The 19,595-nt window shown below is 35.5% G+C and overlaps 1 protein-coding gene across 6 annotated transcripts in view; it reads left to right on the top strand.

Annotated features, from left to right (window-relative positions):
• LOC149536833 (ARM repeat superfamily protein) overlaps positions 1 to 18,231 on the top strand; it is a 245,597-nt gene extending 227,366 nt beyond the window's left edge. For 4 of the 6 annotated variants that reach the window (XM_089804937.1, XM_089804942.1, XM_089804941.1 and 1 more), the window contains 2 exons: positions 4 to 117; positions 17,923 to 18,231. In XM_089804937.1, coding sequence (XP_089661063.1) covers positions 4 to 117; positions 17,923 to 17,958 — 150 coding nt within the window. In that variant the 3' untranslated portion in view covers positions 17,959 to 18,231. The remainder of the gene's footprint in view (positions 1 to 3; positions 118 to 17,922) is intronic. The other 2 variants (XM_089804939.1, XM_089804940.1) reach the window with 1 other exon arrangement.
• Positions 18,232 to 19,595: the final 1,364 nt, after the last annotated feature.

Genomic DNA, 19,595 nt, shown 5'->3' with positions numbered 1-19,595 from the left:
TAGGAGGGAGGGCGTAAAGCTTTTTGGTCAGTCAATGGTCCAAGGATATTAGAAATTGGTTATCAATATGAGGAAGATCCAAGAGTGATGGAAGCATATGAACGACTTGGCTCATTGGTAACACAATGTTTTCTCCCTTATATGTTATTGGTTACATTTTCTTCCTTGGATGTTATTGATTACAGTTTTCTGCCTTCAATGGTCATGATGAAATTATATTGCATTAATATTTAGTAGCCCTATTATGCATTTCTTTTAAGCTTTTATGATATGAAATTGAAAATTAAAACCGTGCATCAATAACAATTTGTCTATATTTAATGTCTTGACCCAAATCCTTGGGACTATTGATATGCAAAGGGACTGGAAATTTAATCTTCTGTTAATTTCTTTAGGAGTCTTAGCATGGTGAACACTTGTCAAATTATGGCAACATAAAAGTTCTTATGTTTATAAACTTACAGTGAGCTATAGGAGTATTATTGCAATGTCCCCTGTCAGGGTATTTTGGAATTAAGGGACAACTACTAGAATTCTTTATTCTTATTACGAATTACAATCTTGATTTCCACTATAAGCTCGTGAATTGGTAATCTAAGATTAATGTTATGTTAAATGTATAAAATCAAAGCCACTTACTATCTCTTAGGCTCTTAGATGCAACCTTAATAAGATGATCTTGTGGATGAACTATACTTAATGTAATGACCACTGTGATCTGCTTCATACAGTTATACTCCTTTGCTTGATGTAATCCTTAAACATATGCCACAAAGGTTGTGATACGGCTTAGCTTGATGGGGATGTTGCATCTAAAATGAATATTAGTTCTTGGAACTGCAACCTCCTATTGATTGTTGATTGCTTGTAACCAAAGTAACGAGACTCGGACCCAACTCGAACTCGGCAAGGGTAACTTAACTCGTGAGCTGGCTCAGAGTCGCCTGTGACCCAACAAAGTGATAAAACCTCTGAAATTTAGAGATTTTTTTTGGATTTAAATTAATTCCATGCACTCATTATTGAATAAAGATTAAAGACACAATAACATCATAAAATAGAAGGTAATTTGATCACATACATAACATACATCGTTTACATAACTACAAAGGTAAAAAAATTAAAAATCAGCCGAGTTAGATGAGTTAGCCAAGTCACCTAGGCGAGTCAGCCGAGTTAGGCAAGTTTAGGCGAGTCAGCTCAGTTGACCCACCGAGCCAGGGTCAATTATTTTGACCTGGCTGAGGTAACTTGACTCACTGACTCGGACGACTCACGATGAGTCTCGTTATTATTCTTGTAACCTCCTATTGATTGTTAATTGCTTGTAACCTCCCAGGGATAATTGATTGCTTGTAAGTTGGAGCCTCCTTTGCATGTATAAGGCAAGTGAAAAAGGAGTAGATACTTCCTTTTTCCCATCCTTCTATTGTATGTAGGGGATTCTCCACACTCAAAGCATCGATTAATATTATAAAAGAAACCAAATCAAACCACTAAACATGAGCCTACAAACAACGAATTAAGTAATACAAGAAATTGGAAACAAACATATAAAAGAATATGCGAACTAGTTGAATACTCAAGCCCTTTGTTGCTTCTTTTTGTTATGTTGAAGGGTTGCTCTCAACTATGAATTTTGGCAATGCCTTGACTCCAAGCTTCAAGAAATGAAAGATATGATCGATTTCTTATGATTACAAATTGATTGAGAGGAGACTTGAAGTCATAAGAAGCCTTAGTGAACTCTGCCCAAAGCTAGGAGGGGCAATCTATAGAAGCTAGTTCACTAGTCATGGAACTTGTTTGGGCTTCCGGCTCAGCCCCATGGTCACTCTTCTCAAGCTCAACCTCATGCTTAGCTTCATATTTCAATTGACTTGCACAATGAGACCTAAGTTCCATCTCATCCCCGACTCATATCATGACTAGGAGAGCTGCTTGTGCCACTGCATTTCAAAAAATGAAAATAAATTCAATAAGCAACTAGCTTTGACCTACTTTAATATTTTAAAAATAAAAAATTCAAATTTTAAAAACTAAATGTTTATTTTAATTTCTTTCTAACAAATTTCAAAGTGTAAAACAATATTTAAAATTTATGAAACTTGAAAGAAAAATGAAGAATCAGGAAACATTGTTCATTTTGCCCAAAGTAACGAGACTTGAACCTGGCTCGGACTCGGCAAGGGTAACTCGACTCATGACTCGGCTCGAATTTGCTTGTGACTCGGCAGTGACCCAACAAAGTGATAAAACCCTTGAAATTTAGAGATTTTTTTGGATTTAATTTAATTCCATGCACCTGTTATTGAATAAAGATTAAAGACACAATAACATCATAAAATAGAAGGTAATTTGATCACATACATAACATACATTGATTAGGTAACTACAAAGGCAAAAGAAAAAATCAGCCAAGTCAAACGAGTCAGTTGAGTCACCTAGGCGAGTCAGCCGAGTCAGCTCAGTTGACCCGTCGAGCCAGGGTCACGGGTGATTTTGACCCGGCTGAGGTAACTTGACTCGTTGACTCAGACAACTCGCCTGACTTGCAGCGAGTCTTGTTACTATGATTTTGCCTCAAGATGCATCATAAATTCTGATTTTGAACATGAAATAACATAAATGAAAAAAGAAAATTTAAAATATTCAACATTTGATCAACAAAAATGAAGAACAATGAACTTTCAACATTTTAAAATAACTTGAAATTTGGAAATAAAAATTAGAAAATAAAACAATAAAAGTTGAAAAACCCTACCTTGTGCTTGATGAATCTCTTCAAGGAAAGTGGATATTCTTGTCCTTCTTGCTCTTTCACTTGCATTCACTCCTTTCACTTGTCCAATCACTCGTCTCTCTCCCTTTTGCTCTTCTCTATCTGCTATAGAAAATAGTGAGAAATGCAATTGTGAGGAAAATGAAGCTTGGAGAGCTTTTTACAGGCTTGGAGTTGCAAAGATGGGACCTACCTCCATTTAGGGTTTGAATGGAACTCAAATAACATTTATAAAGCATAATTTAAAACAAAATGACTTTCTTAAGTTATTGCAGTGGGGGATGCGTTGTCTCCCAATACACGAGACTTTTGTGCATCTCCATATCTTGATTTCTAATGGGTGGCACAATGAAGGTGGGGGGATGTCCCATTCTTGCCCCCCTGTCCCTAAGATGTCCTTGTTCTGAAATCTTGGGGGTTTGGTGGGGAGGGGGAGGGGGTAATGCATCCCCATGTTTCATTGATATCTTCCAATTTGTGGGAATCATACCTATTTATCATGGCTGCCCTTTGTAAAGGTCATAGCCTTCAATAATAACTAAGCTTTGCATGAATTACAACCATTCATTATTTATGCCCTTTGAAAGAGTAATAATGCTTCGCAATTTATGCTTTGAAGGACTCACAACCCTTTAGAATTGTCCCTCCTTTAAAGAGTCACAGTCCTTCATAATTAGCACCTTTTCGAGGAGACACAACCCTCCGTAATTTTTTCCCTTTGAATGAGAAACTTCCTTATTTTCTTCTCTTTATAAATTTATCTTATCTTAGAGGATTGTCTTGAAGGTGCAAACAATTTCACATAATGGAAACACATAATTATGATGCTCCTAAAAGAGAATGATTTAGACTCATTTGTGAAAGAAAGGAAGTTAGAACTTGAGAATGAACCAGAGAAAACTCAATGGATTGAGAACAATGAAAAAGCCATGAAATTTATAGTGGATGCAGTTAGGGATCATATAGTACCAATATTGGCAAAACAAGAGACTGCACACCTTGCTCAAATTTCTTGAAAATGCATTTGAAATAAATAACACCAACATGACCTTTTCTCTAAAGAGATAAATTAATATCATAAGCATGAACAAAGGAGAATCCATCAATGCATATTTCATCAGAATCACTGAGGTAAGAGATCATCCGTCCACTGATGGATATGAAATTGATAGCAAAGAATTAACATCAATTGCCTTAGGTGGCCTACCAAATTCATGAGAGTCATTTGTTCAAGGAATAAGTGCTAGATCAAATCTCCTCAAATTTGCTCGGTTAAGATATGACTAGCTATGAGAAGAAACTACACACGTGACAAAGGGAAACAAACATAAATCTATAAATGAGGACATCCATGTTTTGAACACAAATTCTCATAAGAAAAACAAAAAGATTTCAGAACAAAGAGAAATCTTCATGGAAAAGGCTGATCCAAGCAGAGGAAAGATGTTGCCCAAGTCCAATTTTTTAGATGCGATCAATATGGACACTATGCAGTCAAGTGTCTTGACAGAACAAAGAAACAAGCATCATTTGCTGAGGTTGAAAAAACAAATATAGAATAGGATTCTAAGAAATTTGTTTTCTATTTCACATTATTGAATCCAGTGTCAAATAATCTTAACACCTAGGTAATAGATAGTGGCTCATCAAGGCACATTACAAGATCCAGAGAACACCTAGATACTATGGTAGAAGAAATTGATGAAGTAACAATTGGGGATGATTGTGCCCATCTATTAAAAGGGGTTGGAACTTGCACTTGTAATGTCCCCAACAGTTGCCATATTTGGCAGTGCAGATGGTGGCATTGGTAGTTGGTCATCACCTGCATTGTATGGGGGTATTTGTTACATTGGCTCATATTTATTAATTAATTATTAAGTTTACTATATTATAAGACAATTTATTATATTTGATGTTATAAAGTGATGTTGTGTTGATGAAGCTTCTTGAGTGGGGTTATGTTTGGGAAACTGAGTGCCATTTGGGGATTATAAATATGAGCTCATCGTGAAGGAAAAAACATTCAATTGTCCATTTGTTTTTGTTGTCTTTGTGAGGATTTCTGAGTCTAATGATCTCTATGCCCTTGTTGGAGTACAAGGGTTTGAAGATGAGAAGTGTATAAATCACTGCTGAGGTATAGTGCTTGTTCTATGCTAGATATTTGTTGAATCTCCTCTATTGTCTTAACTGTAACATGGAGATTTGATTAAATTGAGAATCTTTGTTACTTCTACTATTGACACTTTCGCTAAGGAGACTAATTTTGTTGGGAGTGGTTTTGCAAATAATCTGAAGTTTGAATTAGAGGATTTGGTTAATACTGAGGATATCAATCTGTTTGGGAAGTCTGTTACTTCATTGCATATATGTGCATTTTGTTTGGGAGTCCATTTGGTGTTTAGTAGTGTTGCGGTCCCTAATTTGGGCAACATTTAGCATTACCAATGGTTGCTGTCTCCATTTTTGTTAGCATTTCATCTACTTGATTGGATGTGAACACAGCAGGAAGCCCTGCGATTATCTTTAGAGGCTTGCGACTATATCCAGAGACATTCATTTTGATCCTGAAGGCCTGCCTCCCATTCTAAGAGGCCCGCGATTCATTTTATGAGGGTGGTGATCTGCATTTAAGGGGCTACTTACCTCATTGAATCCTACAAAGTGATTAATAGGGACTGCAATCTGTTTGAGGGAAGCATTTTTACCATTTTCTCTGATCTGGGCGTGAACATTGTCAAAGCCAGTGCCAAGAATACTGGACAAACTGTGAGCAGAGTTGTGGAGGTTGTGATTGTTTTGGAACACTGAATCGAACATTAGGATTGGATCATCTAGTCAACAAGAGGTTCATTCTTGTAACCAATAATATCAATGCAGTTCTATTGTGATAAAATAAACATTCAGTATTAATTGTTACAGGATACTAACAATTCAGAAATTATATATGCAAACCCATATGGAAGAGTGATATATCAGTTGTTTGGTATTCATCTGTGCAAGTCTTGAAGTCTGATTTATTTGGTAATCGTGAGTAGCTCATTACACATCCTAATATTGTGTTTGAAATTTAAAACCATCTTTTATACAGTGATAATAGATTTGCTTGTCAAGTGTTCAACAAAATGTCAAACCATTGAATTGTGAAAGGCATTGATGTTTGATTACGTTATAACGAGCTGAGGGTTATTATAGTGGTATCAGAGAGGTTTCCTACCAGCCTGCAAGAATTGGGCTCAGCTATTATTTTAATCTTTGCTTAATTTAGAGATTATCAACATTTGATTCAGTGATTGGTATTTGGTATTCATGGATGGTGATATGAGATTCAATCAAGGTAGATATTATACCCGCAAAGGGCATACTTTACTGCCTAGAGATGGAGAGCCTAATATTTAGTTTGGTTCTGTTGGCGGCAAGAGTGGTGATATTCCAGGTGGTTTTGCTAGTACAGGGCACAAAGATGCGGGCACAAAATTTGAGGTTGATAGAGAGGTTCAAGATACATTTAAGGACCTTGCGCATGGTCAGCATCATGCTATTGAGGTGTTGTAGCAGCTTTTTGACATGTTGCAAAAGATTGCCCTCCCTAGAGCTCAGAGTAGGGAGCGAGGTCCTCATGATGCTTCTGTCAATTCACATTGATCTCGGGCAAATGATAGGTATAGAGACAGTGATAGGCTCATGATGCTTCTATTGTTCACATCAATCCCGGCTAGATGACAGGTACATAGATGGTGATAGGATTAGAGCATAGGATCGAGGCATGTTAGCTGACAGGGTTGATAGGACTAGAGGTACTAGCACATATGATAGGTTGCAGAGACCCACATTTTAGATACTCAAGGCAAATGTGATCAATGTTTAGGTTGAGTCCGCTTCTTTTGCTGATGATATAGTGGCATACTTTGTGGAGTGGGATGCTTTACCACAAGAAATAAAGCATCATTTGAATTTTGATAGGTTCCTGACTCAAAAGAAGGAGCATTCCAGAGTGAGGTCAACACCTGAGAGACAAAGGCCTAAGAATACTAATTTGCGAGAGTTTGCTAGTACAATGACACTAGAGCACTTTGATGGTAGTGGGAGAGTTATAGCTTGAGCTTGGATCTATAAGCTCGACACTTATTTGACTTTGTGTCCTATGTCTAAGGAGGACACTATTAGATTTGGTGTGTTGCATCTTGATGGAGTTGCCCATAATTGGTGGTTTCACTTCATCATAATCCGATTACTTCCTATTAGGAGTTCATGGATCATTTGATCGGGAGGTTTGATAAGAAGGATCCAGAGGCATACTTTAGAGAGTTGGCTCAGTTGAGACAGTCTGGTGGCTTAGAGGCTTAGATTAGTGAGTTCCAAAGGCTTTTAGTTATGGTTAATGAAATGTTACAGAGCAGACGTGTGGTGCTTATGGAGGGATTGGTTGAGCCACTTTGTGGATGTGTTAAGTCATTGGAGCCATCTTCCTTATAGGAGGTTGAGTAAAGTGCTAGATAGAGTCATCTCCTTGAGGCAAGGTTGCTTTTAAATCTTCTATTCCTTCGCCCGTTGATGAGGAGTCCTCGACAATTATTTACGATAAGGGCAAGTCAAAGGGAAAGATTGATGATACTTTCAAAGAGACCCTATGGAGGAGATAACTTTTCTATTGATGCAAGGGGCCTTTCTTGGAAGGTCATACTTGTGCATTGAGGTCAAAGGGGATAGCGGACCATTGCATGTGGGTTTACATTGATGAGATTGAGGTAGAGTCATCACAATAGCATGACAATTAGGATAGGGATGGTATTAGTGGCATAGTGTTTATACTATGATGAGTGTTTACAATCTTATATTTGACAGATGGTCAAGATTTGCATCGGGTGCAGAGTTGATCCGTGCCTAAGCTGATTGTGTAGATATATTGAAGGACTGTGTTGAGATCTGCTACATAGTTGTCTTCTAGTGATGTCTTGACTCCTACATCATCAATGCAGGTACTACATGCTATGCTGCTGGTCATCTTGTTAGTTATGATGATATTATTGGCATATAGTTGGTTGAGTGATGACAAGGATGTCATGTGTTTCTTATGGGATCTTTGTAGAGGTTTTGTGTATTGTTAGATTGCTCGAGGACAAGCAATCTTGGGGAGGGACGACTGTAATGTCCCCATTTTTAGCGAGCTCTTGCAGTTGGTTGAGCCAATTCATCATTGTGACCTGCATGAGCTGATAGTGAGATTTGAGGGTCTCAGTTGTAGATTTAACTATATTTAATGTCTAATTCAATTAGTTGACATATTTGGCAGTGAAGATGTTGGTGTCAGCAGTTGGTCATCACCTATGTTGGATGTGTTGGTTCCCAAAACCGGAGATTGGAATCGTACGAGCCTTGCCTGCTTGATGCTGGGATATCCAACCGGTTAAGGCCAACTTGATGGGATTGATCGATGCGATCCAAATCCCCTATGCTTCCGGCTTTGCGAAACCGAGGCGGGTATACTTGATCCTGGACAACAACCTTAAATCCAAGATGCTTAAAGTAGATAGATTAGAACACAAATGTATTGAAAGTTTTCCAGAGGGCAAGGATTATCAAAAACTTCAAACTTGCGATTTATGAATTAAAAATAAAAGTAAATGATTGTATGAATGTGATAACATTTTAAATAAAGAATGAATGCAACAAATGACGATATTAATTCCTCAATGGAAAGAAATGAAATAGTTGCCAGGATATAGATTATGAATCAAGAGTAAAAGACCAGTGCTTAAAATGGGCAATCAGAGTCAATATTATAAGTTGAAACGTACAACTTTATAAAGTTCAATACACTTAAACTATAAACAAATTTAACAATTTAGACGCGATAGGTCAATTATATGAACACAATTTTAAACTAGTCTAGGATGCACTTTAACTCCTATGATATGGAGACAAATTAGGCATAAATACGGAAACAATTAAATATTTCACAATATCTATGTTTATCAAATTTAAAATGCAATAATGACTCAGTCCACTTATCCAAATATTAAAATATTTATAGAAATTAATAAAAAACATTTATAAATGACACAACTTAATAGTAAATTAAAACTCCAAAATTTAAAATAAATGACTATGCCAGAAATAAAATCGCAATAAAGACACTCCTTACAGATGATCTATCTATTGCACTTCAATTCTAGAATCACATATAAATTTGCTCGGCAATCCAGAATCCACGGGCTTAGTTCAAAACTTCATTTATTTACCATTGAGAGAATAAAATATATCAAGTGCACATAGTATTGAGTACAATTTTTTTTAGGAAAATCTGAATTGTATCGTTTGATAGTACATTAGATATTCATAAACAATGAAGAGGTGCTATGTTCTCTCCGAAACAATGCACCACTTCATAACAAAAACTAATCAATAACTTCTTTTTAACATTGTTGAATGGTTATCAAAACATAGACTTTGTTTAAAAAAAAAAGAATAATGCTGATGCCCACAAACATCTTCCCGAACTATTCCTTTTCATGGACGTGCCTGCAATGAATCAAATGCATTCGTTCTGCTCACATTTCCAAACCTGCAATAAATATAAAATAATATCAGATAGTATTAGATAATAATTGGCAATAGTGAATACATAATCCTTCTTCGGTAGACTCTAATATTTCCATTGCGTTTCAATGTTCACTAGACTGAAATCTTCTTGATTGCTACATCTCCCAAGGTTCACAAGAACTTTCGTCTACATCTACACGTTGCCAGGAGCTTGGTATTGCTAATGCCACATAGGGCTCCTCCTTGGACCATTGTTATGGTTGATGCCACATATCTGACTGGAAATCCTTAATTGAAGCCAGTATCATATGTTTTCTGCCGCATGAATTGTCTGATTTTATAGCAAACATCCATGCAAGTTACTAATGGTTATAATCCAAAGACATTCATGTCCCTTTTGAATCTGGAGCCTTATGGCAAAGATAAGGAGAGGTAGATAATTTCTGAACACACTCTCTTATCGGGCTTTAGTTACATAGTGATTCTCCACAAATATTACACTGCTTTAATAGATCTTTTCCTGTGGATGAACATATTGTTGTCCTGTGATATGCGGGTGATAGAATGCTCCTGGAGACATCAGGAACACCTCAACATGAAGATTGGAAAGGAGATTAACAAGCATCATCCAAATCAATAAGTAGTCTTCCAGACTGGCGAGATCTGAGCATATCATGGTGTAAAGGCCTCTGCACTTTGTCAATATCTAGCTCTTCAAAATAGTGTTTCATATGTGCAATATGCAAATCGAGTGATACACAGAACCACTATCTTTATGAGTGATTATCGTGTCTTCTCGGTGGTGATTGTACTCGTGCCTTTATTCATATTATTCTTTTACCAGTCTGAAAGTCATCTCTGTGCTTTCCAAATGCATCATTGTTTGTCTTACAGGCCTGTACCTTTTAAATCCAAACTGAAATAACTATTAGTCATGACTGAAGATAAACTGCTGGGTATGTTACACATACTGTGATTACATACCTGCTGTTGTCTTTATGACCGTCTGATAACCTAGTATATCAATTCAGACATCATACTCTTTTTATTGCTACTACACATAAACATAGTTCTTGAATATTAAAAATATATCGCTGTTGTCATTAACGCATTATGATTCTTAAGCTTATATGTCTTTATGCATATAAATCCATTTGAACTCTTGTTTTTAATCTGTACTTTGTATTATTGTTTCCAGCATTCCTCGATGTATTGACTATGGCTATTGTTGTTCAACTTCCTCAAATCTATAAGCTCTCTTGTTACTTACATTGTCTTCTAAGCAACAACAAATTCGTATCCATAGACAATCATACTAATTTTTAGTCAGAAGAGTTATTCATATTCGTTGACATCAATGTCAATGCCTCATCAGTCTCCAACATTATTATTTTTTAAATGGAAGCCTTAACTGATGGAAATTTGGGCTCCATCAGGATGGAGGGTATTTTTTGTGTTGGCTCATATTTATTAATTGAATATTAAGTTTAATATATTATAAGACACTTTATGATATTTAATGTTATAAATTGATGTTGTGTTGATGAAGCTTCTTGAGTGGGGTTACGTTTGGGAAACTAAGTGCCATTTGGGGATTATAAATATGAGCTCATTGTGGAGGAAAATAAAGTTGATTGTTGATTTGTTTTTGTTGACTTTGTGAGGATTTTTGAGTCTGATGATTTCTCTCTCTTGCTGGAGTATAAGGGTTTGAAAATGAGAAGTGTTGAATCACTGCTGAGGTATAATGATTGTTTTATCCTGAGCATTTGTTGAATATTCTCTACTGTCTTAACTATGATTGGGAGATTTGATTGAGTTGAGAATCTTTGCGTCTTTTACTATTCGTACTGTTCCTATGGAGACTAATTTGGTTGAGATTGATTTTGCAAATAATCTGAACTTCAAATTATAGGAATTGGTTTATATTGAGGATATCTATTTGTTTGGGAAGTTTGTTACTTCATTGCATATACCTGCATTTTGCTTGTGAATCCATTTGGTGTTTAGTACTGGTGCCGCCCCTAATGTGGGCAACGTTTGGCATTACCAGTGGCTTCCATCTCCATTTTTTGCGGTGTTTCATCTACCAGATTGGATGTGAACGCAAGAAGAGGCCTTGTGATTATTTCTAGAGGTTTGGGACTATATCCAGAGACCTACATTTTTGATTGTGGAGGCTTGTGTCCCATTCTAAGCGGCCTACGATTCTTTTTATGAGGTTGGTGATCTACATTTAAGGGGCTACCTACCACTTTGAAGCCTACATAGTGACCAATAGGGGTTGCAATTTGTTTGAGGGAACCACTTTTACCATTTTGTTTGGTCTGGGCATGAGCACTATCAAAGCCACCGTCAACAATACTGGACAAACTGTGAGCAGAGTTGTGGAGGTTGGGATTGCTTTGGAACATTGAATCAAACATCAGGATAGAAGCATCTCGTCAACACCAGGCTCATTCTTGTAATCAATAATATCATTGCAGTTCTATTGTGATCAGATAAGCATCAAGTATTAATTGTCAAAGAATACTTTAAAATCAGAAATCATACATGTGAACACACAAGGAAGAGTGATATATCAGTTGTTTTATATTCATCTATGCAAGTCTTGAAGTCTGATTTATTTAGTGATTGTGAGTAGCTCATTACACACCCTAGTATTGTGTTTGAAATTTAAAAACATCATATATACATTGACAACATAATTGCTTACCTAGAGTTTCACGAAATGTCAAACCATTGAATTGTGAAAGGAATTCATGTTTGATTAAGCTATAACCAGCTGAGAGTTCTTATGACACCGTCAAAATCAAATCTGCCATATCTATCCAACTTACTAATTTGCTATATGTACTTGGAAATAAGAGGAATTTAGTATCTATATCTCCCCTTGAAGACAATGGGTATAGGGTTACCTTTATGGATGAGAAATTTCTGATATGGCCAAAGAACACCATAAAGAAAACTCAAACCATAGATATAAGACAAGGATACCTATACAAACTTTACATTGAATCAAATCAAGCCCTCATTAATGAAACTTTTGATTCAATTGAGATATGGCGTCGAAGATTAGGACATATTCACTTTTATGCCTTAACTACAATGAAAAATTGGTTACAAGACTACCTAAACTGAATCAATCTCATACTGGGCCATGCAAAGGGTGTGCCTTAGTGAAAAGACAAGAAGCCTTTTAAAATAGTTCGAGTAGAACCAAAAACATATTAGAACTAGTCCACTTTGACTTCTGTAGACCTGTGTCTGTACCCTCCATTGGAGGATTTCTATATTATGTAGTTTTTGTGGATGACTTGTCCAGAAAGAGATGGATATTTTAAAGAATTAGAAGAAATCCTTAAAAAGTTGAAGGAGTTCAAAGCTTTGACAAAAAACTCTTCCAAAAAAAAAATCAAGACATTAAGAACAAACAATGGGAATACACCTTACAAACTTTTAAGGAATTTTGTGTAAATGATGGGATTAGGAGGGAGTTGATTGCACCTTGCAATCCTCAACAAACTGGTGTTGTTGAGAGGAAAAATAGAACTATTGTAGAAGCTGCAAAAGCAATGTTATATGACCAAATCTTGGGAACCTCATTTTTTGCTGAAGCTTCTAGGACATCTATTGATATTAAAAGAAAATGCCCCCACTCACACCTGGAACACATAACTCTTGAAGAAGTTTTTGCCGGTGTAAAACTTGACATAAGTCACTTGAGAATATTTGGTAGCCCTAACTAATCTAGGTGCCTAAAGAGAAGAGGAGAAAACTAGAGCCTTCTGGAAGGAAACAAATTTTTTTGGGCTAATAGTGAAACCTCAAAAGCCTATAGAATATACATACCTGGACAAAGACAAACTAAGCAGAGATGTCATCAAGACATTGTCTTCAAAAGGGTGAAGAGCTCTAATGAGTTAAAATTTCAAGATTCACCTAAAAACATGGAGCAGAATCTTGCTCTTGAGTTTCAAGGGGAGTATCTAGAAGAAACCACAAATGAAAATCAAAGTGCTTGTAAGAATCAAAGAGAGTATCAAGAGGAAAATCAACATAATAACAACTAAAAGAGATCGATTTGGGCTAGAAAGATGATTGGAGAAGCTGAAAACTATGTAGCAGCCAAAGGGACCTTCAGAGAAAGTAAGAGACCCAACATATTCTTGAGTTCTATTGCCCTAATGAGTGTTACGAAATCTCTCAAACATCAAGTATGAAAAGATATCATGATAGACATGATAGAGGAGCATCAATCCATCTTCAAAAATGATGTATGGGAAATAGTACGTTGGCCTAAAGAAAATCTGTTGTCTCTTCCAAATGTATCTTAAAAATCAAACATGTTGCAGACGACAGTATAGAGAAACACAACACATTTTGTTGCTAGAGGGTTCTCACAAAAGGAAGGTATTGATTACAAAGAGACATTTGCACTTGTTGCCTGATATACTTATGTTAGAGCGGTCATAGCTATTGCAACAGATAAAGGCTGGAAGATCCATCAAATGGATGTAAAAACTACATTCTTGAATGGGACTATTGAATGAGAAGTCTATTTAGAACAACTTGAAGGTTCTGTGATTCATAATGCAACATCACATGTATGCGAATTAAAAGAGGTACTATATGGACTTAAACAAGCTCCCCGAGCCTAGTATGAAAGGATTGACAACTATCTTATGGGACAAGGTTTTACAGAGAATGATGCAGACCCAAATCTCTATTTTAAAATTATTAGAGGTGATACGTTAATACTAATCCTATATGTTGATGACCTACCAATTATAGGGTAGATCACCTTTTGTCCAATGTAAGAAGGAGTTGGCCTCAGAATTTGACATGAAGGACTTGGGGAATTTTACACTACTTCCTTGGATTGGATGTCTGGTAGAAAACTGATGGTATTTTTTTGAATCAAGGAAAATAAACCATTGATAGTCTGAAGATATTTGGAATGGTAAATTCTAGAGCAATGTCTACACCTGTGGAAACCAACTTGCATAAGTTGAAAGAGGCAGCAACTGAATCTAGATTTGTAGATCCTACTCTTTATACATTGATTATAGGATCACTATGTACCTGTTTAGCACTAGACCAGATATTTGTTATTCAGTAAATGGTTTGAGCCAATTTATGTGCCAACCATGAGAGATACACCTTGTTGCTGTAAAGCATATGTTGAGGTACCTTCAAGGTACTATTGGATATGATCTTAAATATGAAAAAGTTAACCTAGATTTACATGGTTACTCTGATTCAGATTGGGCTAGAAGTGTAATTGATTGGTAAAGCATATAAAGATGTTGCTTCAGTTTGGGATCAACTATGATATCTTAGATAGGCAAGAAACAATCTTCAGTTGCTCAAAGTTCAACAGAAGCTGAATACATTGCAGCTTCAATAGGAGCAAGAGAAGCAATATGACTTCGGAAGTTGATTGTGGGACTATTTGATGAGCCTCTAAAATCTTCTACCATCCATTGCGACTATTAGAGTTGTATTAAGCTCGCAGTGAATCCAGTGTTCCATGATCAATCAAAGATTATAGAGATTCCTTACCACTATGTAAGAGATATGGTACAAAGGAATGTGATCATGTTGCAGTATATTAGTACAAGCATCAAATAGCAGACATTCTCACCAAGCCTCTCTCTAGAGTTGAAGTTGAACAGTTCATGAGTAAACTTGGTATGGTTGAAATGAAAATTATTGAGATAGAGTCTCTAATTGTTTATTTGTACTTCTATATATATATATATATATAAGATGTTTCATGTGTAAATTCTTTTTTCATATGTGTGACTGTATGACTTTATGGGCCCCTCTGTGTACATTATTGAAAGGTGATGGTCTTTCAGATAATATACGCTTTTTATCTAATATTGTAAGGTGACAACTTAACAATGATTAGTTCTCTATCATGGTGAATATCATGTGACTTGATATTCGTGGACTTGTCATATATGTAGATATCATGAGGCTTGATATATATATGAGATGTTTAAAGTGTAAACTCTTTTGTCATATGTGTGACTATGACTTTATGGGTCCCTTTGTGTGATGATCTTTTAGATAATATACGCTTGTATCTAATATTGCAAGGTGACAAGTTTACAATGATTAGTTCTCTATCATGGTGAATATCATGTGATTTGGTATTCCTGGATTTGTCATGATAGTTAGTGCATTCTAGACTCCAAGGCGGTCACAAAAACAAGAAAGGGCACATAAAAAGAATATTTAGTGAAATGGCAAGGACTACCCGATGCTGAAGCTGTTTGGATGTCAAAGACATATACTTAAGCATGGAGTCACTCTTCAACAATTGGCAACTCAAGGGACTCGAGTTTTCAAACCAAGGGGAGTTTGGTGTAGGAGCACTATTGATGTTCCTCATCATTTCCTTCAAGTTTTGGTCTGATAGTTGGTCTTAGGACCTCATTTCATGTTTGAAATGTTTGGGAGTTGATGCATTTTGGTTTGAAGTCATTTGTGTATGTTTTGTCCCAATAAGGCTATGTTAGCCACTTGGTCAAACTGGGTCAATGCCAGTCAAAGGTCAGATCTTCATGAAATTTTGTCATTTGATGAAATTTATGTCTTTGTGTTTGTGCCATTTAGACCCCTTGGTCATGGTTGTATGGGCCTCAACTTTGTTGGGTTGGAAAGCTGCAAAAAAGTTCGAAATTGCAAAAATGCAAAATGCAACTTTTGCAATTTCTTGTCAACTTGTAAAGTTGAACAATCACAGGACCGTTTCCTCATGGAGAAGCCTTCATGGAAGGTGAAGGGGAATCTTCCACACTTATTTGTAAGAGAAGAAGCAATTTGAACAAGTTAATGAAGATCTGGAATAAGATTTTGGTGTGAATCCGTACCGTGTCAACTAGTAAGTTCACTGTTCACCTGCACAGTTATCTATTTTCTTGCTTGTCGTTGTTGAGATGTGAATTAGGATGTTTTGTATTGCATTTAGTGTAGACTAACATTATCTTGCTCTTGATTTAGTAGAGTCCTTGAATACTTATCAGAATTGGCTTCCACTGTGACATTAGGATTGATACTTATGCTTAAGGTCAAATGGGCTGTCTCTCATCTTGAATCTTTGTAACAGAGTGCTATGGTGAAATGGGAGGTAGCCCACTGTATTTCATTTTTCTGCACTTAAATACTTGCTTCCCACCAAGATCATACCAGGCATTATGTAAGCTAGGCATTTGGGGTATGTGACTAGCTAAGGCTTGATAGCAGAACGTTGCAGAAGTATAGAATGGTGTTGGCTTACCATGATAGCTTCATGAGAACATAGAGGGAGTGTTTATACTGAAGATACTTAGATTTAACCAGTGGGTATTCTCCTTAGACCCCTGAAACAACATGCACTCTAATTTTTAGGCCTAAAACCCTTAAACCTAGGGTTTTGTGGATTAGTGAGCTAGCAGTGGGGTGGAGACCTGGTTCTTTGGAATCTAATTGAACTCTGAAATGGGTGTCTGACTATTTATTTGTTCCTGGGGTGTTTTGGGAAGATTTAGAGTTGCCTAAAAACTCGATTAGGAGGCCTAGTTGTTTTAGGTCTCTTTTAGAAATGTTTTGCATTTTCTCATTGTGGGTCTTTGTCCTGTTACTTGTAACACAGAAATTGGTTGATACAGAGTGTTGAGGAATATTTGAAGCCTCTGGGATGCTCTTGGGTAGTTGCTGATATAAGATTCGAGGCAGTGCTTGTAAAGTTGCCTTGAAAGGTGAAGAGTCAGTGTGAGATTGGTGAAGCTTTGAGTATGGTAGCAGAAATAGGTGAGTTGGTTGTGGTAAGTGAACTAATGGGAACGTATACTTGAACTATCTGATTGTCTAAACCATTAGTGGGGTCATGCAGCTAACCCCTTGACTTTGGGGCTTACCATCATTGGTTGTGACCTTGCCACAATGCAATTGTACTTGCATCAACTATGGATTGCATATCAAGGAGAACTTTCATCGACATAACAAAAATATATATTCTCCTGGTAAAGCCAAACACAAATTTTGCTGTCGAACACCGCAAAATTTAATCACAAAAGTGAAAATGCCTATATTTCAAATTCCATGATGTAAACTGCTATTGTTGTTTTCTGCTTTTGTGCTATTAAAATGCCTTTTAACTTTATAAAAGCAAGTTTTTCTCACTTTTTTTTGTTTTTTCTGCCTTTTTGAAAATAACAATTTTTCTTGGTTAAACCCAATTTAGAAAACAATAAAAATTCACTTTGCTGATATTTCCCTCTGATCTTGTTTATGGAAAATCTGTATTTAGCTATTCTTTTGTGCTTAATGATGTTATGGCTTGTTTCTATTGTTGTAACTTGAATATCAATTAAATTAAGATTTTCTTAAACTGTGAAAGAGAAATTATGACGATAGTGTGAAATTTTTTGTCTGGGTGAATTCAAAGCTCACTTTTATTTTTGAAGGCTAAAAGATTGGGAACATTAAATGACTAAAGTGCTACTATCTAGCAGGTTTATTTTGTGCTTCCTGTTAGTGAATTTATATATTTTTCTGTACTGAAGCAATCAATTTGAAAATTTTGTGTTGGTGCTTATCAGCTTGTCCAGTCCAGTGGAGTAGAAGATGCAAAATGAATGGGAATGTAAAATGGGATTGACGATAGTCTGGTATTCTGCAGAAATAATTTTATCATGGGCCAAATATTTTGGACAGGTTAACATGCTCTAAGAGCATGAGTACTTACCTTCATCCAACCACTTTTGCTCTAGCGAGTACCTTTTGTAGACATATGCTTGGAAATATGGAAACTCTTGCTTGCGGTTCTAATCTGGAGTAGAGATTATATTGTTTAGATATTTCCCTTGGTGATTTATAAAAATTGGAGCAGAGATTATATTGTTTAGATATTTCCGTGGGTGTTATATAGAAATTGTAAACTCGGTCTTTATTTAATTTTTTTTTTCTTTTATAAATATTTTGGCAGATATGATACTTACCTTCATACAATAAGAAATAAAATGAGAGAGGGTGATTCAATATATAATAGAAGACTAAAAATAAAATAACCATTGGAATTCAAAATCTGTATGTATCTAACAAGTGAAAAGTGACATCAAAAACATATTTCTTTGTTATTAAGGTATCAAATCAATAAATTAATATTCACAAATATAATTCTCCTATTTTTGAGAGAGGATTTATTAATAATAAATGATAAAATTAAATTAATAAAAGAATAAATAATAATATAATTTCAACTCTAGGGTCAATAAGAATAAATAGCAACTAAATGAAAAGACCAGATCAATAATAAAAAATAGCAACGAAATCATGTGTCCAAAATGATACGACCAGTTATTATATTTATGTGATAGAAATGATAGATATAAATGCACATAATTATTACACTAATCATAGTAATTATCTAAGTTTGCAGGCACAATAAATGATATCAATTGCATATGAGGCATATTGTTAAGAGATTAGTAATGAGGGAGAAGTGTGATTATCACTAAGACCAAGAAATAATCTCTTAAATGGGCATTGCCCTTTTCATTTTGATTTGCAACCCTTTGATGGAAGGGGATATTTATAAGGAATTCATTTAGACAAGGAAGAATAGAAAAGAACATGGATTCATTCTTAGATCTTATCATGGGTACAATTAGCATATTTAAATTTATCAGTTGCACATAAAAAATAGCCAATGTAAAGAACAATATTGTTTGATATATTTATACACATATCTATCACCATAAGTCTTTAACATGTACTACAGGGATATGTGTACTATTGAATTACTTAAATACATAACAACATATCGATATTACACCACTTTCCATTAACACAATTTAGACTCAGTAATTTAGTCACTTTAGCAGTTACAATCTATATAGTTGAATTCATAGATCATTAATCTCATTGATAATGCATTTGTCATTCTATTTGTTCATTTTAGAGTATAAGAATTGCTAAATGATGTCCTCCTAATTGAAATGATAGGAAAATAGTGTGAAGTTCTAGAAAGAGTAAATAAGGGGATATTATAGTGGTATGAAAACATAATCTTGTTAGTTTATAAATTAACGATAAAATAATAATCTAACATATAAGAACAAAGATTAATCATTAATTGTAAGAATCAAGAAACATTGAACAATAATATAAAACTAATCAATATACAAGAAGGGAAATTGTTTTATGAAGTAAATCTTTGAAAAGATAAAGGAAAAATAAGCAACCATCCTACAGTCTGGACAAATGAATGGGG

This window comes from Cupressus sempervirens, chromosome 10 (genome assembly GCF_028749045.1).
Source record: "Cupressus sempervirens isolate cs-2001-9-10 chromosome 10, ASM2874904v1, whole genome shotgun sequence".
In the NCBI taxonomy this organism is placed as follows: domain Eukaryota; kingdom Viridiplantae; phylum Streptophyta; class Pinopsida; order Cupressales; family Cupressaceae; genus Cupressus; species Cupressus sempervirens.
Note: the sequence above shows the minus strand (reverse complement) of the source record. Positions and strands in the feature narration are given on the sequence as shown.